Consider the following 27,412-nt stretch of genomic DNA (forward strand, 5'->3'; position numbering starts at 1 on the left):
GGCGCACGCGCAAGCATGACCGCTTTGTTTACAAATGGCAATGGCTTGAGCGGCTTGTTTGAACTGTGGAGGCACGCCTACTTCGCGCTCTTGAATTCAAATAACTACAGATCACTGCGCACTCGGTGTATGTAAAATTTATATAACGTATTATCCTGGCCAAGCAGAAACAGTTTTTATAGGCCATACATTATAATGAGTGCACGCCAACGTTACAGGAATGTGTCCCTCAGGTACGGTATCAATGGTCTCAGTGCGGAGCGGCTTCTTTCTTAAATATTTTTCTTTTTATTCCCACTTTTAATCTAGGACGTACGAACCGTTCCTGAAAGAATACGACACGTTACTGCGCTACATACTTACCGAAGTTCAGCACCTTCAGGTGAGTGCGCTAAGAAATGCATCAATGCAGCAATTAATGTAGCAATCAGAGCAGCAATTTCTGCGTTTCGTTCTCGGCTTTCAGAAAGAAATAGTTGCGCTCAAGAAAGCATCTCTCATTCTCGTTGCAAGTAACCGCTGGTACGTGCCTTTTTGATTTCTGTTTTCGGGCATCTGTTGCATTGTTGACAATTTGAGCAGTTTTCTTTTCTTTCTTTTTAATAGCCTCCATCGAGATTTGAGGCGCCAAGTGGAAGTAAATTTATCATCCGATCCGTCGTGTAAGAGTAAACTCATTAGGGACCTTCAGTCCCACCTGGACGCAGTTTCAGAAGTAAGTTCTGGTTTCAGTGAAAAAAACTGTGGATCCTTATATTTTGTTTTGACTTGCTTATCGAAAAAATGTTTGACAGGAAAAAAATGTCACATCCAAGATGCTCCAGACAGCACTGCAGGAGATTGACCATCTTGAAAATCAGCTGGAGGTAATATGGTTAATGCTGTAAAAATTCTGACAGAGTTAACTTTTATACTGTCTTCCAGGAGAAAAAGGACTATGTTGATAAAGAAACGTTTCTTCAAAGCGTGAAAAAGGCAAGTGCATAAAGCAAACTTCACTGTACTACCGACTGAATGCTCTAAACGATCCTTCAAATACCACTTTATTTTCGTATTCTAGGTCAAAGTTGAATATGAAAACAAATGTGCTGAAATTGACCGTGAACTAGACAGAACAAGAAATGAGCTCTTTGAGGCTCAGAAAAGCCTTCATGATGCGGAGCTACGTCTTGCACGCTACAGTGAACCTGTGTGTGTCATCCAAAGCAACCTTCAGGAGAAGGTAATTCAAAAGCTGCTGCTAACAGTGAACACAATCATTACCAGTGCCCCTCTGTCTTTACATATTCAGTAAAATATTCTTATTCTTGCCTTATATGTAGTTCGTTTTCTGGCGCACTTATCCTGCAAAAGTAATAGATGATTGTGAGTTGCTTCCTTAAAAGGCAACTGCAGTGGTTTTAGAATGTGATGGTTTTAGAGGGGTCGAAATGTGTCAGACTTGGAGGTAAAGCATGCGAAATCTTTTCGGGCTAGCATTTGAAATGGTGACATAATCACCGATTGAAACTGCGACAGCTTTGAGGCTTCTCCACAGCGCACAGCACAAAGTGGGGGCGCATGATGCAATCTACAGTAGCAATACATTTTCAATGCCGAAGAACTTACTTTGAAAGGAAAAAAAACAATGCCCCGGTCCGAATTAAAGTCCGAACTGCAAGCAAGAGTAAAATTAGAAAGAAGCATGCCATGCTGAGTGATCATTATTGGTCTGTACGATTTGACTTGTTAATCTGTGGATATCTGTTTAATTTCATTCTTTATGCATACTCTCTTCCTCATAATGCCCTAGTAATGTGTTAGGATAACAATATATTGTACAAGGGTTCTTTAATTAGAAACTTAAAATGTGAAGTTCGAAAAATATTGCTGCATCAGTTTTACTGTGGAAATATTTTGTAATAGATATTTTTGGAGGGAATAGTTTTATATTTTTAATTTCAGGAAAAAAAACTTGATGAGACTCTGCAGTGCCTACAGCAAACTCAAGAGAAACTCATTGTGACTCAAGAAGAGCGGGCAGATGCCATTGCAAGGTACATATTGTCGTGTCCGGTCGCTGTGTTGAATGCAGCGAAAGACGCACACGGTACTTTTAGACTTCGTTTATTTAAGCCGATGAGGGTGCGACCAGCGTCGACCGAGGCAGGAGCCGAACTGGCCGCCCGAAGAAAGGAGGGAGCGGAGGAGCGTCCACGGGAGGGAGTGGCTTCCCAGAACAGGAGGAGGGTGCGGGGGCGCACCGTGGGGGGGCATCTGGTGACAGCGTGCGACGAGGGGCAAGTGTCGTTAGGAGGAGGATTGAGTGGTCGTTAGGAGGAGGATGCGAGTGGTCGTTAGGAGGGGAATGCGAGTGGTCGTTAGGAGGGGGATGCGAACTGTCGTTAGGAGGGGAATGCGAGTGGTCGTTAGGAGGGGGCGCACACACACAAAAGCAATAAGGGGGGGACACAACACTTCCTTCCCCCTTAGAAAGTTGCCTGGTATCGTGCAGGGGGTCGGCGCTCACGCGTGGAGGCGCGCTGGCTTTGTGCGCTCGGGGAAGAAACACTTGTAGGCTGGCTGTTGTTCGCTGTGTCTCCTGGGTCTGTCCTGGGCGAAGTCTCTTCTTCCGGGAAGAGGTGCCAGGCTATGTGGGAAAATGGTGCACGTGTTCTCTCCGCTGGCGGACAGCTCTCAGACGGCGTCGTAAATCTACGCAGCTGGTTGAGATGTCGGCGTGCTACTGTGCCATGTATGTTGACGAGCCAAGAGCGCAGGCCTATGCGTCTGACAATTGTAGCTTCCTCCCAGCGTGGCTTTTTCAGAAACTGTCGGGCGAGGACGCGCTGCCCCTCATTAAGCGTGCCGCAGCGCGGAATTGCTTTTTCTTCCCGGAACGTCTCTGCCTTTGGCTCGGGGAGGATGGCTGTGAGCTGGGTTCGCATTTCACGCTCGAACATCATTTTCGAGGGAGTCTCGCCTGTTGTGCTCTGAACCGTCGTGTGCTGCTTGAAGAGAAAGCGCGCAAGGCGGCGCTGCAGCGAGCCTGTCTGATCTCTTTCAAGGGCGCGTTTTAGCTCGGCTACGTAGCGCTCGGCTTGTCCGTTTGTCGCTGGGTGGTAGGGGGCCGATGTAACTGATGAGATCCCGTTGTCGCGATAAAACTTGAGGATCTCCGCAGACACAAACGGTGTTCCGTTGTCCGACACTACCTTGCGCGGCAGGCCGAACGTTGCAAATAGTGATCGGAGGTTGTCAATGACTGCTGCCGAAGTCGTCTGTCCCATTTGCCTTATCTCAAGCCACTTTGTGTAGGCATCTACGACCACAAGGAAAGTGCAGCCCTCAATTGGTCCTGCAAAATCAATGTGCAGTGTGTGCCATGGTGTGTCTGGCTTTTCCCATTCTGGGACAGGAGCTTTCGGCGGGGCGCTCCGGCTGCTCTGGCAAGGCTTGCATTCTCGCACCACTGTTTCGATGTCGTTGTCAATGCCAGGCCACCACATGTAGCTTCTGGCACACTTTTTCATTGCAACGATGCCCCGATGTCCGGCGTGGATGAGAGACATAGCTTGTGCGCGTAGTTCTCTCGGCATCACAACTCGGGACCCAAATATGATGCAGCCGCGATGGGTGCTCAACTCTGTAGCTCGCCTGCGGTAAGCGTCGAAGTTGTCCCCTTTGAGTTTATGCACGTTGCCTTGTTGAACAGCTGTGTAAACTAGCCGGAGAGCTGCGCACTTCTGCGTAGATGCTGCAACTGTGCCTGCTGTAAGCGGAGGTTCTGGCAGTGCTTCGAACATCAGAACGTCTCCTGGTGGAAATGGTTCGTCAACAGTTGCGTCTAGTGGCAGACGGCTTAGCGCATCGGCGTTTTGATGTTTACCAACCATGTTGTGGCTCGGCGTCTGGTGTATGCCGCATATCATCACGCCTAGTGGAGAAAACCAGTTTCTCCCTAGAAGGCTTGATCCTGTGCCCTTCACAACAAGCAGAGGTAGCGTATGGGTCTGGCCGTTGTAGTTAACCTGCACGTTGGCAGAGCCCAATAGTGGCAGATTCTGTCCTGACCACGTTCGCAGGTGCGTGTCGTCTTGTTGCAGGGCGGGTGCGTCAGATGGCCATGAAGTTCGGAACGTGTCCTCACTGATCAGAGTACAGGCTGCGCCGGAGTCCACCTCGAACTTAATCAGCTGGTGATGTACGCTTACTTCTGTAAAAATCTTCGGTCGCGTGCCGAGATTCATGGTGTTCAGGTCGTACAACACAGATGGTGTTGCTGATGTTGTTCCATGGAGATCAGATAGCGGCGTATTCTCTGAGGCGTTGACGCTGTGATTAGGCTGGGAAGGTGACTTTATCTTGGCAAGTCTCCGTTTCGTAATGCATGCTCTTTCGATATGCCCTCGCTTGTGGCAAAAATTACACGTGGCTGACTGGAATCGACATCCCTGGGGGTTGTGTTGGTCGTCACACCGCCAGCAGCGTTGTGCCTTTTTGACCGATTTTACAACAACAGAAGGCTTGCGCACCTGGTTGCTTGTCTGGTGTACCGGCTCGGTGTTCCGGCGAATCCCTCTCTGCTGGTGACCGGCGCTCTCCGCTCGAACGGCGATGTCGTAAGCTTTGCTGAATGTGAGGTCCTTCTCAGCGAACAGGCGCTGCTGCAGTGACTCGTCACTCAGTCCGCACACAAATCTGTCGCGTAACATCACGTCCAAGGGAAGCATGGTGGTGTTAGCAGAAGAAGCTGCGTCTCCCTCCTGCCCGGTAGCTGTTGTCGACAGCGTTCCAAAATTGCAGTCGGCAGCGAGCTTCTTGAGCGCGGCTACGTAGGCGCTCACAGTTTCTCCTCCCAGTTGATCTCGTCGTTGGAAGCGAGCCCGGCTGTAGACCTCGGATGGCCTTGGGTCGTAGTGCTTTTGCAGCGCTTTTACGATGTCGTCGTAAGACACTGCCGCTGGTGTGCTTGGCTGAATAAGGGCGCAGACAGTATCGTAGGTCTGCTCCCCGCACAGCGTCAGCAGGTTGGCCCTCTTCAAGGCTGGGTCTGTGATGTTGTTAGCTTCAAAGTAGAACTGAAGGCGTCCAACCCACGATGACCACGATGAGCCGTTGAATTCTGGTATCTGATTGGGAAACCCTCGCGTAGCCATGGCTTGTCAATAGCGTTGCGTAGCGCGGGTCGAATCCACTTTCTCGTCGCCACTGTCGTGTCCGGTCGCTGTGTTGAATGCAGCGAAAGACGCACACGGTACTTTTAGACTTCGTTTATTTAAGCCGATGAGGGTGCGACCAGCGTCGACCGAGGCAGGAGCCGAACTGGCCGCCCGAAGAAAGGAGGGAGCGGAGGAGCGTCCACGGGAGGGAGTGGCTTCCCAGAACAGGAGGAGGGTGCGGGGGCGCACCGTGGGGGGGCATCTGGTGACAGCGTGCGACGAGGGGCAAGTGTCGTTAGGAGGAGGATTGAGTGGTCGTTAGGAGGAGGATGCGAGTGGTCGTTAGGAGGGGAATGCGAGTGGTCGTTAGGAGGGGGATGCGAACTGTCGTTAGGGGGGGAATGCGAGTGGTCGTTAGGAGGGGGCGCACACACACAAAAGCAATAAGGGGGGGACACAACACATATTAACAGCAAACTGGTTAATTTGTGAAACCTTATTAATTCAAGCTCTCTTAACTCCAACTTTCACTTTATTTAAAGTGGTAATTTGGTTTTGTCTACATCATTGAAATTCCACATAATTTCAACAGATTTTAAGTTCCCCTTGAGTCGAATTGTGCAGAATCAATTGCATGTCTTTGTGGTCTCTGTTTTCATAAGCAAAATTCGGACTTGTTTTCATTTTAGGCTCGCAGCAGTTGAGGCTCAACTCAATAAATTTAATAAGGAACATGCTAATCAACTGCAAGAGTTGAAGGCCTGCCAGAACCGAAGGTTTGTGTGCATATTTCTTTGACAGATTGTAAGTATTAACAGTGACTGGGTGCCAGTAACAGGCTTTTTTGTTAGGTTGTGCAAGTGTTGAAATTTTTTAGTACTAATCAAATATGTATGTAAAAAAAACTCCTTCAAATATTGAATATATGTTGAGTATGAAAAAAAAAGATCAGAAAAAAAGGCAGGTGGTGTTCTCATCTTTTTTTCTAAAATATATAGTGTATGGTTTCTGCAGTTAAAATTAAACAAAACTAGACTGACTGAGTACTATGCAAAAAAAAACTACTACTTCCACAGCAATGTATATTGCTTGATTACAGACAGCATATAACGGTAGGTAAGCAAACGTAATATGGTCATACAAAATATTTATCAAATTAAATCCATGAATCGACACATGAGCAGCAACTAAAAATAACGTGCCTCATTAATTCGGATTTCAAGGGACCGTAATAAACGCCCGGATTATCCCAAGGTATATTTAAAGAGTGCTGCCTCCCTCCCCCCCCCCCCCCCCACACACACACACACAAAAAGACAAACTCCTGAAATTGCATTGTGAAGCCTGTGAGGAGGCTCCATCGCCCAAACAGCGAACAGCCTGCGGCCAGTGCTCAATTTCCTCTTGCAGGACGAACATTGCGAATTAATAAAACGAGTTCCTTGGCTGGTTGGCATTTGTAATTGCCTGTCTGTGCGTTCATCCTTCTATAGAGCTGTAGAACTTCGCCTTTTTTTTTTTTTATTGACGCTTTCACCCTTGTTATGACTAACACGGACGTAAGCGAGGAGAACGCACATTGGCGTCGAAACGGCGAGACTGCTTTAAAAAAAAAAGAAAAGAAACGCCCAGCGGCGCGCCAGTCTGCGTCTGAAAGCGGCGCACAGCTTGATTCGGACGGCTGGCCAACGCGCGGTCGATAGCTGCCGTCGCGGCGAGCTGGCGGCGAAGCTCAGAAACCGAAACTACGCGGTCAGGCTATTTTTTTTTCCTAGCGCTAGTGATCTTCCTGTAGTCGTCACGCCTGCAGTTGTGCGCACTTGCGCAGGTTACAATGCACCGTGCAATAGGCGCGATGTTTGCACTATCGCGTGCCCTGCTGTGACAGCTCGACTGTGTGCATTTTCGGGAGCCGCATGCGAAATTCCGTTACTGGGCTTTTCCGTAGCGGATAGTCGGCAATCCTGTTTTCGTCTCTTGTGGGATATGGGAAAGCCCACTTGCAGTATACATGATAAACGACGAAGAAGAAATCGAAAATGAAGTCTTTGTACTGTTTTCCTGGGACTTAAAACTCAATCTTCGGGTAATTATCCCAGATATTGCGGTTTTTCCTTAGTCGGATTTGTGAAAGTCGGCGCTATTCAGTCGCTGCCGAATATTCGGAAAACGACAAATATTAATTTCTCGCATCGAATATGAATCAAGCAAACATATTCGGCCTGTATTCGAATATTCGCACATTGGCTTTTATGGTTTGTGGAGGTTTAACGTTCCAAAGCGGACTATGAGGGACGTCATAGTTAAAAGCTCCGGAAATTCCGACCACCTGGCGTTCTTTAGCGTGAACTGACATCGCACAGTACACGAACCTCTAGCGTTTCGCCTCCATCGAAATGAGACTGCCGCGGCCGGGATTGAACCCGCGTATTTCAGGGCAGCAGCCGAGCGCCATAACCACTGAGCCACCGTGACGGTATATAACGCACTAATTTTTACACCTACTGTGATAAGTGTTTAGTTTAGTTTAGTTTAGTTTAGTTAGTTAGTTTATGGGGTTTAACGTCCCAAAGCGACTGAGGCTATGAGAGACGCTGAGATAAGTGTGAAGCGAGAATTAAAGGGGCTCTGAAAAGAGATCCGAATAAAGTTGCGGTATGCCTAGGATCTTAAACGACGCCGCTTCACAGATTATTTCCAGCAAGAATTTTTTAGCGCGTTTTGTGGGCGCTGATCTCAAGTCAAAATTTGAATTTACGCATCTTCGCGCCTTTCTTTCTCCTCTCGTCACTTCTTTCACGCTGAAATGTCGGCGCCCCTCCGCCGGCCCCACCCGCTCGATCGCTCCACCAGCCGACACGCGCGGCAGGAGTGGGCGGAGCTTCCGGCCGTGGCCATGGGAACTGCGTGACGTCAGAAAGAGGCGTCACGGCGAACCAATGGCAGTCCTTCGCTGCCGACGTGACGAGCGCTGCATGGCGCGTTGCGCGCGGATTCGGGCGAAAGCTCGCCACCGCAGGTCGCCGCGTTGAGAGGAAGCACGAATTTTTAAAAATACAGTGTAAATGATCCCTTCGCTTTTGATGTCCTGTATGTGGCATGAACACTCGGTGGCATGCATTCTACGTAATGCAGGTGTATTAAAGGCAACCTCAGACACCCTTTTCAGGGACCCTTTAAATCAAAACTGATGTGAACCTGAGCCAAATTGGAGTATAACTGATTTACTTCATGTTTCATTTTTGTGGCCTAGTCACAGCCTTCTATAGTTTCATGACACTGTGCCTATAGCACGCTTGTTGGGTGCTGACATATTCCCAGCTTATTCCTCATAAAAAGTGAACATCCTTTGTTCACTTGCCCAGTGGTACAGTGATTTTATAGATTGTGCACAGTGAAGTGTCAACGAAGTCTTGTTTGAAAATAAGCCCAGCCTCAGTACAAGGGAGATGACACAGACTGCTATCTTTCCCTTGTTTCTTCACAGCCAGGCACTGCAAGACCAGCTCAGCTCTACTCTGGAGCATGCTCAAGAAGGCGTCACTGTTGCAGAGCAGGCACTCCTTGAAAAGCAAGAAGCGCAGCTACAGTGTGAACTGCTTCAAAAAGAGATTATGGAGTTGCGAACAGCACTTGAATCTGTGGTGGAGGAAGCTGGTCACCATACTGCTAGCGAGGTGAAGTGTTCAGTTTGAGCCTACTGTGCAACCTGACGGCAGGCAAAGTCAATGGTGTCCATACTGGACGACGCATGGCAATTGTTGGTTTGTGCAGTATAGAAAGAAAACGATGATAAACAGTCATTACTGAGGGCATTATGCTTAGTGACCAGTATGAAAATGCTAGATTTCAATGCAGAATGCTTGAAAAGGGCTTAAGTACCCACTTTGAGGAGTGGTGTTCACAAAAATTTAGGCTTTAGATGCGGGCAGTGCACAGGCACATTTTTAAATAGCATTAAAAGAGCAACTGCTACCAGAAAGTTGCCCAGTTCATTCAATTTCTTTGCATATTTTGCTATGGCCACAGAAATAGTCAAGCACCAAGATATATGCAAGATTTGAAATGGAGTTTATTTACAGGTTGAAAAGGCGAGTGCTAAGAAGGCTTTTGTTTTTAGTGTGAAATGCTTTCCTGCAGTTGTATCCTATAGAGGATGTTATGTGTAGAGGTTGACTAAAGCATGTTTTACTGATAACAGAATGACTGCTGCAGAGCATTCCATACTTAGAAACAGAAGTATGTTGCCAGTCCCATGAGGAAAAACAAAGCTTCAAAGACAAAAACGGCAGTTCGCACAGGCATTTCTGTCCCCTTTATTCTTCAGTTGCAATAGCAGTGCATTCCATGTGTACTCCTCCTTTCTTATGATGAGCCTTTGCTTTACCATTGGCAGATTGACACCATTGATAGAAAGCACATTTTAAAACTCTTGGACTATTAACAATTCTCTAATACAGTTTGCCAAAAATTTAAAGTTGAACTTACTGCTCCATTTTTTTTTTTTTTTGAATAATAGAGCAACAGTTCCCAGCTGACACAGGCAGAAAAGGGAGCTCTGTCATCCGCAGTCTTAAGAACGGTTTGAACAGCCATCTTCGATCATTTTAACCTTGTGTCACTCAGCCTAATTACTCGGCAATTGCATGCCACTTTTTGCAGGTTGAAAAGTTTCGTGAAAAGGGCAACCAACATATAAGAGAGCTCATCAAGAAAATTGGGCAGCTACAACAGGTACAGTTGCTTATATTACTTGTGAAAATCAAGAAGCATTGCACCTGAACATCTGAAATGCACACTTCGTGTTTCTGCTGTCAAGTCCTTTGAAGAGCCTAGTCTTTGTTTAGTGGCACCACAAGTCTGAATTCAGTCAAGAATGGTATAATCTATGTGTGTTTTAGTTCCTAAACCCTTCCAAACTTTGCCACAGAAAAAGAACGGGAGGGCCAGCCATTATTGAAAGTGTGATGTGGGTGCATATGCTAACTGGCCATTGGTAATGCTGGAGTGTGGAGGCAAAGTCAAAAGAGGTGCAACAATTGCTTTGGGATGCACTGGAATGTGGCCTAATGTGTATATTGACAGCTCATGCCATTAAATTGCTTTTGCTTGGGCACTGCAAGGATGCGCTAAATTTCATAAATGCTTCCCAGATGTAGCATCAAGAGAGCGCTACAGTCATAACAATAAAGACTAGTAGACACAGGCCACTTGGGTGCTACAACCATGCCAGACACGATGCGAATGAGGAGTGTGTCAAATGTCCGCAGGCTTTGCAGCAACAGCAGTCACTGGCAGCCCAACTGTCTGAGGAAAACAGCAGGCTAGGAGACGAGCTGAACAGGCTCCAGAAGATACAAGCTGACCTGCGGACAAACCGTGACCCCGCATTCCAGGCACTCAGCCAGACGTTGATGCAGGCCGAGAGGATGTGTCAGAAGCACAGACTTGCTGCTGAATCACTACGAGACGAGTTGGTCCAACAAGAAAAGCAGTAAGTGGATCAAAACTATCCACAAAATTCCAGAATGGGCCAGAATAGTGTACTTAGTCTAGGCTGCTTGGGAAAGCGTCGCGTTTTAGCCTTTGCCGATCACTTCATAGGCCACTTACTCAAGAAAGTGCACAGTATCGGAGATGCACGTCTCCTTTGCATGGTATCTACTTTCTCAGTCAGAATAAGTGTTTCTTGCTCCTGTGTCCAAGCAATGAATTATTTCCACTCAGAAGTGCATTCAAGATAAGGCAAGGAGAGCAGGAGAACCAACGACTTCATGGGTTACTTCAAGAAGTGGAGAAGCACGCCGACCAGCTGGAGTTGTTAAAGATCACAAGTGAAGATCAAATGGCTGAGCTCCGCCAAAAAGTGCGCACGCTTGAAGCAGAGTGCACTGCTTTGAAGAGGAGATATCAAATTGAGGTGAGTCACTGAGCCAAGGCACATCAGTGAAGTGCGTAATGTGCCCCGTTTGCCGAGCAGGTGACCACTCTAACAGAAACACTAAATCAAGAGAAGCTGCTGTACAATGCAAAGCTGCAGCAGGTAGAAGATGCTTTTGAGAAGAAACTTATGAATACACAAGCAGTGTTACATGCACAACAAGCCTTGACAGGAAAGTAGGTACTCCTGTGGTCTTGGGTGATTTTGCTCAACATTTGTTGCAATATTTAAAAATACCTGTCTTGCTCCCGTACACAGGTGGAAGACAGAGGCAACCAAAATAGCTTCTGAATTTGAAACAGAGTTAGTGGCTGCCCGCAAAAAAATATCAACACTGAAAAAAACAACTGTTTATTTGCAAAAGAAAGCAGGGCATGCCACAAAAGAAACAAGTAAGGTATGTATACGCAGAGTTCAGTTTTGTGGGAATACAGTGGAATCTTGACGACACGAATCTCCTGGAGTTGATCATCAAAAATGAACAAAATCTGAATACAGAAGAACGAACAATGCATTTATGGTTGATGGGATTTCGTAATGGGCACACAACAATGCTTACAGCTCACGGATTGCGCGACGTTGGTGCTGTAGGGGTTGCTGCTCACTACTCTCAGTGCACACCGCGTGACTGGCAATCACAGCATCGGCAACGCACAGGCAGTGCTTGTGCTCGAGGAAGGAATCGCGGCGGCTTACACTTTTGCACCATCCGTAGTGGTGCCAGAAGTTCTGCACATTACACTCAGTGCACTCTGGCCAGGTAATTTTACGAATTTGTATCAACAGTGATCGTATGTTTTATCGAGATTCTGCTGTATAAACTACATAGGCCATTGCATTAGGCTTCTGGACTGTGTAGTCTGGCCTGAGAGGAACCCGACTATTGCAGCCCACTAACAAATCTGGCAGCCTGAGAAGAGCTTATTTGAAGCCATGCTCTGCAGTAGCCTTCCTTGTGTGCATTTTGCCAAATTGCTGCCGTTGCCCGAGTGATCCATCACCAGAGCAGCAAGAGTTCTCATCCTCTTTACTGTGACAACGATGTGATGGCAGCATTCTCACGTCATTTTGCAACAGGGTCTGGTAGCAAAATGTACTGTATATTTCAGATAGAAAAGGGTACGTCAGCTAGAAAGTTTGACATGCGCGCTATGATCAATCTTAAAAATAACCTGAATTGCACACAACATGAAAACACACTAAAATTATTAATCTTCTATTTACGAGGCATAGCTTGACCATTTAAATAACCCTGAAAAAAAAAAAAAAAAACACCACCACCCAGCTACCGGGTGGGAATGGCCATGAGAATTTTTGAACAGGATTTTAGTGGGAGGAAAAAGCCTATTTGGAGCAGCTTGCTCATGTTTAGTAGCAGGAGCACAACACTTAGAATTAAATTACATAATATGTAAACAGTGCCACATAGAAATCCTAGTAGCTCTTCAACAATGAAATGCCTCTTTTTTAAATGTGTGAAAGTACTTAACAGCAACAAAGAGTAAACTGCAGAACTCATAAGCATAGACAGCAGCGGCCAGAAAAATAAGAATGCAAAGCAAAACATTCATTGTGGCAAAGTAGTTAAGTAAGTGCCAAAATGAGTGTTTAGTCAACATTCACTCATCTTTCCTGACAGATGACTGCATTTGAGCATGTCTGAAGCATGACCAGATTTATGAGATAAAGCTGGCCATGGGCAGGAGAAAGTAAATTCGTATGTGTTTTCTTTCTGTTCCTCAAAATGTTTGCTCTGCAATCGTATAACCTTGACATGTTGTGTCATTTGGTGCAGGCAGCCCAAGAACACCCCCCATTATCAGCGTAGCAGGCAATGTGGTGCTTGCTTCCAGCAAGGACAAGTGCTCAAGACAGCTTCATTATTTTGGAAAACCACCATCAGCACTGCTGGCTGATTTATTCAATCATTGTTGTGCAATGAACCGGTTCACGGCAGCCAGACAGCGGCACCTTCTTCAGTCTTCAAGGAAAAAGAAGTTCCCACTTTTCTTTTGTTCCGTATCCTGCAACCACGATAAAAGAAAAAAACAGCATTAGAACATGTAGTATATTGGGGTCCTGTAAGTGAGGACCACACGCTTGGCTCAAGCACTGCACTGCACATCACAACATCATACAAGGCAGCCAATATGCACAGAGTGATTACGCAAAAGGTTATAGCTGTTGTATGATACCTAACATGTCAGTTGGACAACTTTCATTCACACCAAGTGCACACAGCTAATGTTTTGGTTCAGGAGAACTGTTTATCATGTTCCAGCCTAAGCTACGTGAAATGGAATACTGCTCAAGCACACACAACAAACATGACCAGCCAAGCACTCTGCTATCCGGACAAGGTACTATGTACAGTTGGGAGCGCAAGTAGTTTATAACTTGAGTGCTTTGATTGCTGCGCCACTTTCTGGCAGCATGTACTGTCCAGACAGATGGGGAGGCGACTGTTTTCATCCAGAGGCATGCTATTTCGCTCATTTCCAAGTGTGGCACCCAAACTTGGTGCACCAGAACAGCTGCGAACTGCAAGCGTCATGTGCCACTTCTGCAACTTGACAGTACATGTGGCGCCAAGAAACAACAGCACCAGTGGTCATCTGCCTACTTAGCAGTATAAGGCACTGAAAATTCTAGATTCTATCTTGTATTAAATGCATCGGTGTCCAATTCATGGCTCAAAGACGTTGATAGAAATAGTGAACGTACCAAACCTCTGCTCAGAGAGCATTAACACTAGCACTGCTTGACCCTTCAAGGCCTTTGCATCTCGCTGCCAAGCATGGACAGTGTGTGTTGCTACTAGACAATAAATTTGATCACTTTGAGGGGTGGATGCAAGAGAGGAGAGGGCCACCGCCAAGTTTGAAATTTTCCAGAGGGAAAACCATGCTGAACTCCATTTTTTTTTTACTCTAAAAGCAATAACAGTGGCACTTGGTAAAATAATGCTGTACTGTCTGTGTGAAGCCTTGAAGAGTGAAGCCTTTGCCCTCCAGAAGCGCCATCCACTCACCACAAGGTCTGAACAGCTCAGTTTCTAGTGCTCACAGAAATCAGTCTGCATTCTTGTTGTTTTCAGCGCGGAAGGAATTTCACAGCACATTTGGTCCATTGACGGCAGTGGCGAAAGTAGCCGAAATCGCTTAGTCTTTCTTTTTTTTTTTTTTTTGGATGCTTTCCCACCTAGCCACTATGCAATGCGGAGAAGCCACGACGGCAGCTGACTGCCACAGCACTCTTGCTACGTTCCTCAGTGAGACACTGCACAGGAGCCAACACAGTGGTTGACTGCCACTGAATTCCAGCCCTTGTGTCACATGCCCCCATGTTCGGACCTATTGTATGCGTGCACATGTACGGTTAGTCACTAAATGTATTAACCAAAAGCAAAATAGTGCAACTTTATGGGACTTTTTTAATGCTTGTGATTTTGGGTACGTGAACCAGGAATGTATCAACGAGGTTTTACTGGATTTCGATGTAATTAAATTTGAACTGAAATTTCATCCCTGAGACACCCTTATTATTGATCATTTCTACACATTCAACACATGAACATCATAAGAGTGGCAATGTTTTTGGACAAGAGGTCTACTAATTGTTCTTGTTAGACTTTAAAAGCTTGAACACCAGGTCAAGATTCAAGTCTACCGAAGCAAAAGGCTCCCATGCAAGTGCTGGTTAATCCACGTAACAAGAATGTAACAATGCTTAAGGGATCACCTTGACAGAGTTGAGCTTGTTTATCCTTGGCCTGAAGTTGTTGGGGTCCCTCCGGAACGTGATGTTCAGCAGTTCCAAGAACTTGTTCATGCCCGCCAGTAGTGTCTGTGGCCTACAAAGCACACAGGCACTGGTTTTTACACAGTTTAGAGATGCGTCTGTTTCCCTGATGCACTGACCACAGTCAGACAGACAGGGCAAATGAAAATGCCATAAAATTTAACATTCGGCCTTGTGGTCACAAAAATGACTTTTCCATTTGCACCAGACATTGAAAAAGGTGGTGTCATTCGGCTGAGAAGATTCCCATCCATGAGAGAATTGTGGAATTCCAGTAGTGACTGAGCGACTGCCAAATAAGTACAATCATGAGCATGGTTCATATTGTCGCTAATGGTATATTTTCAAGGCTGCCCGCAATGCTCCCTTGCTCCCAAGTGTCAACCAATGAATAATTAAGATGACCATTCCACGGATACTAAAACAGTCAAAAGGAGCAATTTGAAATGTAGATGCAACTCACGCGTTGGCCAGCGTCTTGACGGAGGGCTGTCCCTCGAAGACGATGACCCGGTCCGCCAGGTAGGTGGCCATGATGAAGTCGTGCTCAACCACAAAGCCCGTCTTCTTGGCATGCAGAATGAAGCGCTTGATGACCTTGGCAGCCACCAGACGCTGCTCAGAGTCCAGGTAGGCTGATGGCTCGTCTATCAGGTACACGTCGGCTGGCTTGCCAAGGCACAGTGCCAGGGCCACACGCTGAAGCTCTCCTCCAGACAGGTTCTGCACCTGTGCAGGAGTGACATGCAGGGATAAGCCCTCCATTCTGCAGGACACGTTCAGCAGGTGAAAGAACATAGTGTGCACATCAAGGAAACCTGAGAACACGCTTCTCCAATGCCAGTCAGCTTCTTTAGGAGCAGTGCTTTACGGTGCATGCCAGCTAACGCATGTCGTGTGAAGCCACCTGCAATTGAATATCTCGAGACATTAGTGTATGGGTTGTGCTAAAACGCGTGCAGTATGCATTCTGTGCGACTACACAGTGCTGGTCACACCAAGCTTGAGCCAGGCGTGCAGTTCTTGCCCACCATCTCATTTCAATCAAAGCCCAAGTGGCTATCTCCACTAGCTTTTAATGGTGCTCTCTAACAGTCACAGTGTAGACTCTTCATACTAGAAACATAAGCTAGAAAGAAATAAAAAAAAAAACTAGAATAACTGGCTGATAATTCAAACTACGCTTATTGCACTATAACGCCACACAAGTTTGTAAAACTGCGACATTGCCAGTGTACCTGTGTCATTACACGCTGTATGAAATGATATGTTATCACAAATGAGCTCTGAAAAAGATGACACTGCAGCAAACTTACTTCCTGATCAATAATAGCGTCGATCTGCAGGGGTTTCATGACATCCGCAATGAACTGCGGGTGTACGTAGGCATCCCTTATTTTTTCATGAAGCAGCAATCGCACAGTTCCCTGAGATTTTGGCGAAATTTTCTGCGGCTTGTAGCTGATGTTCAAAGATGGCACATCACCTGCACAAAAATGCAATTTCAGCTGCGCACACTGCAAACACACAATACCACTTGTGGCTCTTGAAGCAGCAAATGGAAGAGGTATACTAGTACTCTGCGGGTGTTATACTTTGGTGACATGGTGCGACAAAAGGAAGAAAAGTGTCATCTGGAATGAACCTTCTTCAAATAACACTTCAAAAGCACCCAGCCTCCTCATCCATCATCTTCATAAGATGAAGTCGCCGCTCCCATTCATCCACAACCGGCACCAGCCGAGTGGACCTCATTTGCCAAACTCACTAAGAGTCAAAGGCATGCATTCTGCAGCATCCCTAAAGTTATAGTGAGACACTGCGCAAATGGCATTAAAGGCGAGTGTCACTTGTTTTCACTTGTGATAAGGGCATTACAGCTGATACTGGATAAACTGAATTATTGTTCATATCGACTGGGCAAAATATCCCCATCAATATTCTATGCAGAAGTAGCATAGCACTACTGTTTTCATTTATTGAACTACCATTCGGCGGAACGACAGGTATGTCGAGCAGCACACCGTGCCCTACAAGCGACACCTCACTTAGCGGCACTCCCGCGATCACTTTTCATGCACAAGTTGTGTTGCCTGCGTAGCCTTGGACACCTGCTGGCAGTGCTAATCACAAGACGACGTTGTAAAACAGCCCGACGAGGGTGAACCCTTACGAGGATGGCGTGGGGCGTGAATGTAGACAGCCTCTGGGCTGGTGTATATCTATTTTCAGATCTAGCCTTATAGCCATGGAGCTTTGGCAGTGAGAATAAACATGTAAAAAAAATATTGTAAACTGTGGGGTTTAAAGTGCCCAAGCGACACATGAGATATGAGAGATGCTGTAGTGGAGAGGCTCTGGGTTAATTTAGACCACCTGGAGTTCTTTAATGTGCACCGACATTGCACAGCACTTGGGCACAGAGCACCTGTGCACTGAAATGAGGATACCCCTGTGTTGCAAACCATACTACTATTAATTTGCCTTTAAAAAGAAGTCTACAGTTCAAAACAGGCATTCTAAGCATAAACAATACTTCCACATTTTGTTGGACAGCTACTAAATGTCCTCCATGCATGCTATAACCAATTGTCATAAAACTGAAAAACACTTGTAATTACCAAAACTGCTATCAGTTCAGAAAAAACAATTCCGGTCAAAAAAGTGCCAGTGCTGTCTGTCGAAGATTTTGAGTGCACATTTATTCAACAACTCTCATTGACATCAATCTCAAATAACCCTTTCCTTCGCTGAAAGCGACACTAAACTTTTCTCTCTAGATACACATATACAATGCACAGATTACGTTACTACCAATGCCATTAAGGCAACACCTTCAGGAAAAGAAATACGCTCACCTCCTTCATCGGGTTTCAGTCTGCCAGCCATCATACGGATAAAAGTTGTCTTTCCCGTGCCGTTCTCTCCCAGCATTACGACGATTTCAGAATCGGTGAATGTCCCAGCATCTACACTCATCTGGAAGTCACCTGTAAAGCAAGACACGAAGATGTTTGGGTTTAGTCACTGTAATTGCTGAAAAATAAAAAAAGGCAAGAACACAGCTAACAAACATCGCAAATATGAAAGCTCACCTAGGCACTTCTTCATATTGGGATACTCATAGCGACACATCCGCTTGATTTCCTCCTCAGTGGCTGTCTCAGCTACCTTGAACACCAGTGAGGTATCCCTAAACCTCAGATTCTCAGTTGGCACAAAACCATCCAGGAAGATGTTGATGCCTGAGCAGAGCAGGGAAAGAGTGAGGTGCGTAATTATTTGCAGAATATCATGCAGCAGAGCCTGCACACATGCATGCAGGCAGAAATTTTTTGCACTCTACCTTCTCTCACTGAAAAGGGCATGGTGACCACACCGTAGCAGCCAGGCACTCCATAAAGACAGCAAATGAAGTCAGACAGATAGTCAAGCACTGACAGGTCATGCTCCACAACAATGATGTACCTGGAAAATGAACAAGGGCCTTTATTGCAGCCTTATTATGCAGCAAGAAAAGAGGCTATTCTGAACCTGAACTGCTGCTTCCATCCATACAACTACATATGGCACTCTTTTTGAACATAGTAAGAACATGCAGTAGGGCCAGCCCCTCAGCCCAAAAATGATGCACATAATGTAAACACATCGAGGAAGAAAGGAGAGAGTGGCAGCGATTGATATCCCTCAAACCTACTTCTCAGGATGAATCAAGGAGCGGATTGCTTGAGCAGCCTTGAGCCTTTGCTTCACATCCAAGTAACTTGAGGGCTCGTCAAACATGAAGCTGAAAGATGCAAAGAGGGGTACTGATGAATAAAGCTGCTCCTGACTCTTAGAGAAGCTGCCACATATTAGCAAACATGCTCACATGTCAGCCTTCTGTATGCACACCATGGCACAGGCAAAGCGCTGAAGTTCCCCTCCAGAGAGAGCATCCACGTTTCTGTCTCTCACATTGTTGAGGTCTGTGTAGAAGATACAGCTGTCATAACGTGAGCTACTTAGTTTGGACAACATCAGTCGTGGTCTCGCGCTGAGTGCAGCCACTAGGAAGAAAGAAAACCATATACCAACCAAGTACTTTGCAAACTTCATCTTGATTCTTCATCTCATCTTTTTTGTCTATTAGCTGTTGCACAGAGCCCTGCGAAAGAGTACAAATACGTGACCCATTTTTAATAAACTAAAGCCGGTAAACATAGCAGAGAGAACAATGTTAAGGCTGCGAGGCCGCAGCTACGCGTAAAAGTGGGCGAAAAGTTTTTCCTGCTCCCTAAGGAACCAGGAAGCCAAGGAAAGAATTGGTTACCTTGACAGCTTTTGGTATCTGGTCAACATACTGAGGCTTGATGATTGCCTTGAGATCATCTTCCAAAATCTTGGTGAAGTAATTCTGAAGTTCTGAACCACGAAAGTTCTGAAGGATCTCTGTCCAGTCTGGAGGATCCTGTTTAAAGTGGGTAACAGTTCATGGTTAAAACTGGTTCTCATAAAATTACTCAATGTGGAGATACGGCTGCTTTTACTCACCGAATAACGTCCCAAGTTGGGTTTCAGTTTGCCAGCCAGAATCTTAAGTGCTGTTGATTTTCCAATTCCATTAGTTCCTACCAGACCCAACACTTCACCAGGCCTAGGGGTTGGCAATCTGTTGAATTAGAATTCACAACATGAGCATCACATTCAGCCCAAACACCTTATTTACTATCCTCACCTGTGCAACTTGAATGAGTTCTGGCTGTATCTGTGCGTTGTGTCCTTCTCTAGGTTGCTAGGTAAGTTAATAATCGAAATGGCCTCGAAAGGACATTTCTGAAACAAAAATTGGCACAATGAGGGCGTGTCAAGTGAACTTACCGACTTGCAGCTCGAAAACCAAATTTCCTGACACTCATATGAACGCTGCCAGCGGCAAAATGTTTAAACTTTCAGAATGAAATCCATGAATGTAAGCTTGATAAATGCGACAACGCACCTTCACGCAGATACCACAACCGATGCACAAGTTCTCAGAGATCGCAGCGATCTTGTCATTGGGCGTTACTTCTATGCAAAGTTTTCCTGGAACAAGAGGGGACGGTTAAGAAAGGAGCCTGCGAGGAATGCAACTGCGCCACACTTCTCCGTACCCAGTCTTACAACGGGACAAGACTTCTTGCATTCCTGTTTACATCTCTTGGGCTTGCATTTGTCTGTGTTGACGATTGCGATCCTTGTTAATTTATCTTGTGAACTCATGTTCGCCGCTTGTCACTCCTCGCTGAAATAAATGATAACGAGCTTGTGAATACATGCCGCAGGCGTGACCTCTTTTCTTCAAACCATATGTTCATTGCCAGCGTTAGCGACAAGTCAGACAATGAAGATACGAAAGGGCGATTTGACGAGTTTAACAGCATCAGCGAAGGAATTATTCACGGTATTTTACTTCTTACGTAACGGGAAATGCGAACAACATACTGTTCTTGCACTCTGCACAAAATCACACCGGCACTCGCGATGACAGCAATCCTGAAAGCAGACACAGTCAGGGTTTCGAGAACTAAAATAAACTATGCCTCCGTTCCAAAACGACCTTACTCGAGATACAAGTTTCCTTTTGCGCGTGTTCACTTTGCGGGAATGCCGGCTAGAAAACTTATGGGCGCACAAGCATGGCCAAGTGCTGCTCGCGGGCCAAAGGTTGAAAGAAGTTATACACAACAATCTGCCGAATTTAATACAGAAGATAACTATATCTGCTAAAATATAACACGTTCTTTTCTACCCATTCCCATCTTAAAACAATGTAATTTGACAGTTACCTGATCGCAGCGAGGATCCACGTGAACAAGATGGCGTAAAAAGGACGCCTAGATGTACTCCTCTCAGGCACAAACGTCACTAGCGTGGCTAGTGCTGCCACCTAGCCGGTATGTGCGCACTTTTCGTTTGATCTCGGTTGCAACTGCTTCCGGTACGGCTGCGTTTCGGAGACAGGATTTCAACTTTTTTTTTTCTTTTTACTACGATTTCATTTGAAGCGCGCTGCTTCAGCGCAGACGCAAAGAGCTACAGCGGACGCAAAAACTGCAGTTACATTCTTGCAGTGTTTTGTCAAGGAGGAGGGAATCAGTTCATTCTTTTTAAGCACTTTATTGGCGCAGATGATCAAAGGTTCATTCGTCTTTCACCACTGAGCCCTTTTCGGAGACATAGATGCCATCCAAAAACTTTCGGATATCCTTGTTTTTGACCAGCGTTGACTGCTGGATCCGTGCAGCTGAAAGTGAAACAGTGAACAATATGTTACTCACTCTGCAAACAAACTTTTCACACAAGCGATCCAAGAATCAGGCGGGATAAAGGAAAGGTCCAGATAAAAGTGTGCTTATGTTGTGTACAACTCTACCCTCATTTCATCCAACCATATTTTTGACGCTCCTGTGTACAGCATATGCAGAACTAGCTGAACAATACATCTTGCCAGTTTCACCAAAACACAGCTTGTTGTCTGGCAGAAATACTTGATGCCAAAGAGAGCAGTCAAGGAAAAAACCAGAACAATGTTTTTGCACCCTTGCGACCTCTGCTCCAACAGGAGGATGCAAAGGGTAATAAAGGTGCCTACCAAGGTATGCACACAATCCAGAGACTCGTGCAATTATGTCACAAAATACCAAAATAAATGCTCGAAACGCTGATTCCTCAAAATCAAGGTGCCCCATTCCTTTTCAAAATAGGACAAATTTCTGTACACTAGAAGGTGTTGAGTAAAAAATTAGACAGTGCATGCTTAAAACAAATTTTGTTGGGTCCCTGAAGTTGTGTGTTTGTATTTCATGTTTTATGCTAAATAAATTCTTTCTTTCTTCTTCTTCTTCATGAAAAAGCAGCATGCTAATATCCAAGGTGCACAACTCTATGTATTTACATCCTTCAAAACGCTCACCAATGTTCAAACATGCAATTCATAGTGCAGGTGAAATTCCAAAGCAGTGTTGGCATTAAGGCCCACCTCCTTAGGTTCAGTGTTGCCACAAGCACAATTTATGTTGTTCATAAGTTGCACATATGAAATTCCATCAATATAGGCTGCAAAATGAACTCTAAAGGGGCACTGTATCACTTTTTTTCACAGCTGACCAGAAAAAAATTGCATTTCACTCGCCCAGAGTTGTGACTGGGCACCACCAATTGGCACCCACACCCTGCACACATGCCCCCGAACTTTGCATACAACTGTCGCCTTGTCAGGACAGTCCCCAGCTGCACATTCTGATGGTGGTGCTGCCCTGTGTACATGTCGCAGACAGTGCAAGGGTGATTAGCACAGCAAGGAGAGCTCCCGATGCTTCCTTGAAATCCTTTTAGCTTTGGCAGGGTTGAAGAGCTAACGCCAAGACCACAGCACCCACCCCATCACTTGTTCTGCACTTCTCTTCACACTTTTGCCTATGGTGTGTTGACCCATTTTTTTCCTTTTCTGATTTCTCTGCACTGGCAGTTTGAAGTAAAATGGAAAGGGTTAGATCTCGTTTGCTTCGACTTTTCAGTCGTTTTTATCCATTTCCCAAGGTATAACCACTTCAAGACATGCATTGTTCTACTGTTGAGAAAAATCCCTGTGTGTACTTAAGACACCCTAGTTCAGAAACTTTAGGAATTCACTCATACGACACATTTCCACGCTCACAAAACTGCAGCCTTATTAAAAAAAAGAAAGGAAAACATTTATGCCACATTGTCTTTATCATGTGAAGTTGTTTACACAATGAAAAATAAGACGCAGTGTCCTTTAGTAAATCATTCCACTGCATGAGAAAAGAAAGTAATGGCAGCACTTCCTAGTTGTGCCATGCCAATCAGCAACGACCATCTCCATTTCTCGGTTTGGAAAAGCAACTCTTATTTCTAGACATGGAATGGCTATTTAAAATGTAGCCGGCATCACCGACTTCCTGAAAACAATGCTAGACACTCAAAGAAAAAATTTGAAAAGTGGGACACTTTTCAAAATATGGACACCATGCCACATGGGGATAAAAGAATTTCCAACTGGACACCCAAACGATTGAAAAGACAGCGCAATCTGACTGCCACCTCTCTTCCGCCGCTGAATGTCGACAGCACATGTAGACACCATCAGCCATAAGAGACTTTCTGGCGACAATTAAAGTATTCATATTGCAATATCGGTGACATCCTTGGGTGTTTAGGCATAGCAGTGTCCCATACAATGCATAAAAAGAATAAAAAAACCACATTCTTATCATAGTCATGCGAGTAATTCAGTTTACACAGTCCTTCTGTTCAGCTTAGAAACTAATGTTAAGAAAATATGGACAATGGCACTTTTAAGTGAGACCTGCATTTCAAAAATGTGCTTCCAATGTCCAAATTCCTTTTTTTTTGCGCTTCGAAATTATGTAATTTTGACCATCTACACTTTGCATGTCTTACTGTGCTAAAATTAACAAAATTAAACACATATGGTGAGGAGTGAACTGTGCTAATAATGTGCACACTAAATCAACAAGCGAGTGGAAATAGTGGCACTAAGCAAAAGCACTTATACACAGGGCACTGGTGGGGCAGCATTAGGGTTGGGAGTGAGCGCTCACGCCCATGATTTCTCCGTACGTGGTACCAACAACTACCATTTAAGGCCACTCTGTCTCTACCATATGACTGCCACCTTATCAACACCGCTTTGACCCCATACCTAACATTCAGCAGTGCTTTGCAGGGCAGGCAGGATGAAACAAACTGCTGAGCGTTTAGTGCTCCACTGCGCAAACCTGTACCAGCAAGAAAGCTTTGTTACCTTTCGGTTCTGCACACTCTAAGATTGTAAAGAGAGTGATTGCGATGAACTGTTTCCGCAGTGCACTGGGAAAAAGCTGTCACCACGCCATCAAAACCAGCCTTGATAATCAGTGCAAAGGTTTGGAAGATGCGGGGTTCCCTAAACCCCTTTGGAAGGCAGTGGCTGAATCGCTGCTTCAGAACTTCAAGAAAGGACGCACGAAGCGGGCTGACGTTGGGGCAACTGAACGAAAGAAGTTTGAGGTCATGCTGTACGAGCATAAAGTGAGCCACAACATCAAAAAAGTTGCGGCCAAGCAGGGAGTGAGTGGCGTTTTCTGCTCCTTGCAAGCTGTCAGGACTGTGCTAGTGCATTTCTCGAGGCAGGGAAAGGAACCACGTTTGCACAACGCAGCACGAGAACCGGTTCACGGCGTGTGTCGCACAGGTGGTGTACAAGTTCCCCCTCACATGCGAGAGAGTATATACAGGCCAAACTGGCCGGTGTATTAATGACCGGCTGCGTGAGCACCACTCCTCCCTGGGGTCCGATGGTGGTGCAAACTTGCCTCGCCATTGCAATGAATGTGGCTGCTATCCTTTGTTCAGCAATGTCATGATTCTTGGTAGAGGCAAGGGAAAACAGGAGCGGGAAATCTTGGAAGCATATCATATCGGTTTGTCAGGCGCTGATTGTATTTGCACAACCTCGGTGCGCTTACTCGAAAAAGAATTTGCCTTTTTAGGTCGTTCACGATAGATGAGATTTCTTGTCTTTGTCTCTTACGCTCAGTGATTAGTGATGATGCTGTTGCGCATGCTCTGCTGGCGTTGCTCGGACTATGTATTTTCTAATAAACTTCAGTTGTTACTTCAGTTGTTGTCGTCGTGGTGTGTACACTCTTCTTGTCCGTCGTCTTGTGTGACTAGTTTTTTTCAGTTTACAATGTACCAACTGGCCCGCATTTCAACCCTCCAGCAACCAAGAGAGGGCACCACATTCTCCCCGAAGGACAGGCACAAAAAGTACCCTGCCCACACCATGTCTGCAACACACACCCAGCTCAAATTCTAGTGGGGGGTTTTGCAGCGATGACTGTGTACATGCTTCTTTTCTAGACGAGCTTAGCAGGCTACAAAATCATTACTACCAGATGCAAAGGCTAGCACCGACAACCACAATCACTCCATATCTGAAGGAACAAATTTCACGACCAACAAATGTGCTGTAATTAAAAATGGCCTTTGATATAGACTAGGCATAAATGCAAACTTCAGGGTGACAACCAGCACATTCATCACAATGCACATTTTGGTTTATAGCTAACAAAACAGACAGCAATGCGAAAATGGCCAAGCAGTGCCAAAACTTCACTGGGCTGATGGCGATTCAACATATCGCACACAAACCCCAGCATGGAACTTTGCCTTATGGAAGTTTGAATGTCTAGTCCACTTGCTGTGAACACAGGGCTAAAACAAATGAACACTGCGTGAGGGTCAAGTCTAAAAGTGGACTCTACTGTATGTGCACCAAACATGAGGCAGGGAGTAGACACCAACCAGAGCGAGAAACAAGCTCAATGTCGTTGCCCTCCAGGATGAGCTCATCCTTCTGAGCCGTGGAGTTGACACATGTGACTCCCGGCTGCATGCGGACCCGGCGGATGTACTTCTCGCCCAGGAAGTTCCGGATCTCCACCAAGGTGTTGTTCTCTGATGTCGTCACGTTGATGGGGAAATGGGCATACACTGTGCGCATCTTGTACTGGAAGCCCTGCACAAACACAACGGCTTGGCTTCAAACATTGAAGCTGGAAACGCCACTGGCACAAAAGTGAACAGTGCATGCCAGATCAACCACTATGGGTCTGAGAACACTACAAAGACAACTACAAAGAGCTCTTCATGTATAAATGCTCTGAACACATGCAATAATAAGCTCCTCTTTCACAGTTCACTGCCTTTCAGCAGTTCACTCAACCATCCGTACTACTTGAGTTCCAGAAACACAACAAATTGAATATTGACTGCTGTTTTAAGGCCTGCAACATACGAATTAAACAAAGGAGCACACAGCTCATACCAGCTGCTGACTTTCTACCCTCGACTGATCACGGATGGGCTACGAAATTATCAAAACTATAATTTTTTAAGGTGATCCAATTCATTCATTTTGCTAACAAGCTATTGCCTCTAGAGTAACGTTTCAGATCGCTACCAGTTCAGGACACATCATGTTGGCTATGCTGTCAGGCATCTTCCTCGATTTTTCTTTTCATGGCATCAGGCCAACGACGGTTACAGGTGTGTGTACAGCAAAGCAAACTATGCACATGCCAATCGCCATTTCCCATGGAAACTTGTGCAAGCTAATTCCAAATCTATGATAATGACCAAGAAAAAAAGAACCAAGATTGCCACCTCAAACTTATAGCAGCACACAAACTTGCAACCTGGCTTCTTCCAGGTTAACAGGAACGTCTGTGCACAATGCACAGCTAACTAGTCCTAGTGATGCAGTGTCAGTGATTGCCACACATTCCAGACATCCCAACAAGATGAAGCCACATGCAAGCCTCGGGGACTCCTACCTTAGTGACGCCCTTGATCATGTTCTCCACGTGCGAGCAGACCGTCCGCACAGTAGCCAGCTCCTTGCGAATGCCGAACCATTTGCGCACCTGGAGACGCTTCTTGCCAATCATGCTGACCTCCACTTGGATGTGCCTGAAGTCCCGCGTTAGCACACCGCGGGGTCCCTTGACACGTACCCGCCGCGAGTTGACAGATACGGTGACTAGAAAGAAAAAGGAAACAGACACTGCCTTCAACGTGTGCTCATTGAAAACATCTGATTACTGTGCACAAGGGAAACCTGGCAATGCCGACGTTCCCCCCAAAAATCAAGGCGCCTCTACAGCATGAAGACCAACTTATGCAGCTTCCCCAAACGCCCCGTTTGAAACCCGACATATTACTTTAAACCGCATGGCAAATGCCCATCGAAACGTGCACACCGACTCGGTGACATGCAACAACTCTACACCTTCGCGATGTTCATGTCCAGTGAGAACTCGCCTTAAAATTTGTCAAGAACGCAATGCAAAAAGACAGTAAGTTACTTATTTCTTCTACCGCATCCACCGCAATTTTTACATAAGCGCCAAAGCGCACACACATGCTGCGCGTAAAATGTTTAGATTGCAACTCACCATCGTCGGGGATTTTGACGATTTGCTCTGCTTTTATAGTCTTCATTTTGGCTGAAAAACAGAAATAAAACCACGTCACTTAAAGCCTGAAAACTTCAGAGACAATACGAGAGATTTTTATTTACGTCTACATTTTTGAAGGTATTCGAAAGTAAAGGAAGCCCAGATCGGGCGATCAGATGGGCACACTATTCTGTCAACATACTCACAAACTGGAGGACTAAAATAAAAAATACTGCCTACAGTGTTACAACAGATAGCATCTATTTCTCTGAAAACGTATAGTCTCAATTAGTGCAGTGACATAAACATGATGAAATTAGATTTCAAACACTCAACACCGCCAACATACCCGGTCGCCAGGAATGGCCGCCGTTGAAAAGGATAGCACATAAAACCTGATGATGGAAGTAAGCACTATTAACTTTTAAAAATTATTAAAACAAAATATGCTGCTGTGTATAAGTTTTTATACTATTTTTATAAACAGTACTACTTAATTTTTTTTCTGCAGAAATATTTTA

At 45.6% G+C, this 27,412-nt stretch overlaps 3 protein-coding genes across 3 annotated transcripts; 1 reads left to right on the forward strand and 2 right to left on the reverse strand.

Annotated features, from left to right (window-relative positions):
• The first annotated feature begins 8 nt into the window (after positions 1-8).
• LOC149371946 (sodium channel and clathrin linker 1-like) lies at positions 9-13,136 on the forward strand. Its single transcript, XM_089566271.1, has 16 exons — positions 9-233; positions 310-382; positions 467-522; positions 607-715; positions 795-866; positions 925-975; positions 1,061-1,222; positions 1,945-2,036; positions 5,831-5,917; positions 8,629-8,818; positions 9,804-9,875; positions 10,412-10,635; positions 10,869-11,061; positions 11,122-11,258; positions 11,341-11,479; positions 12,878-13,136. The coding sequence occupies exons 1-16, from the start codon at positions 196-198 to the stop codon at positions 12,908-12,910; spliced, it is 1,728 nt and encodes a 575-aa protein (XP_089422397.1). The 5' UTR covers positions 9-195; the 3' UTR covers positions 12,911-13,136.
• Positions 12,963-20,810, reverse strand: pix (ATP-binding cassette sub-family E member 1 pix). The gene is made up of 16 exons (XM_089566267.1): positions 20,691-20,810; positions 20,016-20,146; positions 19,862-19,947; positions 19,601-19,698; positions 19,417-19,534; positions 19,196-19,333; positions 18,961-19,030; positions 18,755-18,851; positions 18,581-18,670; positions 18,230-18,351; positions 17,979-18,128; positions 17,742-17,873; positions 16,200-16,369; positions 15,347-15,612; positions 14,824-14,935; positions 12,963-13,106 (listed from the first exon to the last, which is right to left on the reverse strand). Exons 2-16 carry the CDS (start codon positions 20,122-20,124, stop codon positions 13,059-13,061), a joined length of 1,806 nt encoding a protein of 601 aa, XP_089422393.1. The 5' UTR covers positions 20,125-20,146; positions 20,691-20,810; the 3' UTR covers positions 12,963-13,058.
• Positions 20,811-21,005: 195 nt separating this feature from the next.
• Positions 21,006-27,303, reverse strand: RpL9 (ribosomal protein L9). Its single transcript, XM_089566269.1, has 5 exons — positions 27,241-27,303; positions 26,889-26,939; positions 26,268-26,473; positions 25,237-25,450; positions 21,006-21,148 (listed from the first exon to the last, which is right to left on the reverse strand). Exons 2-5 carry the CDS (start codon positions 26,932-26,934, stop codon positions 21,045-21,047), a joined length of 570 nt encoding a protein of 189 aa, XP_089422395.1. The 5' UTR covers positions 26,935-26,939; positions 27,241-27,303; the 3' UTR covers positions 21,006-21,044.
• Between the last annotated feature and the right edge of the window lie 109 nt (positions 27,304-27,412).

The sequence above is a fragment of the Amblyomma mixtum genome, chromosome 1 (assembly GCF_055824585.1).
Source record: "Amblyomma mixtum isolate Tamu chromosome 1, ASM5582458v1, whole genome shotgun sequence".
Lineage (NCBI taxonomy): Eukaryota > Metazoa > Arthropoda > Arachnida > Ixodida > Ixodidae > Amblyomma > Amblyomma mixtum.

Coding starts and splice junctions, on each gene's coding strand:
- LOC149371946 (XM_089566271.1), top strand. CDS start 196: ATGAGTGCACGCCAACGTTACAGGAATGTGTCCCTCAG. Junction 234..309: donor TACAGGAATGTGTCCCTCAG/GTACGGTATCAA, acceptor CTTTTAATCTAG/GACGTACGAACCGTTCCTGA. Junction 5,918..8,628: donor AAGGCCTGCCAGAACCGAAG/GTTTGTGTGCAT, acceptor GTTTCTTCACAG/CCAGGCACTGCAAGACCAGC.
- pix (XM_089566267.1), bottom strand. CDS start 20,124: ATGAGTTCACAAGATAAATTAACAAGGATCGCAATCGTCAACACAGAC. Junction 16,370..17,741: donor ACTGAAACCCGATGAAGGAG/GTGAGCGTATTT, acceptor ATTTTTGTGCAG/GTGATGTGCCATCTTTGAAC. Junction 13,107..14,823: donor ACAAGCTCAACTCTGTCAAG/GTGATCCCTTAA, acceptor TCGTGGTTGCAG/GATACGGAACAAAAGAAAAG.
- RpL9 (XM_089566269.1), bottom strand. CDS start 26,934: ATGAAGACTATAAAAGCAGAGCAAATCGTCAAAATCCCCGACGATG. Junction 25,451..26,267: donor TGATCAAGGGCGTCACTAAG/GTAGGAGTCCCC, acceptor GTGTTTGTGCAG/GGCTTCCAGTACAAGATGCG. Junction 21,149..25,236: donor TGAGCTTGTTTCTCGCTCTG/GTTGGTGTCTAC, acceptor TTTCACTTTCAG/CTGCACGGATCCAGCAGTCA.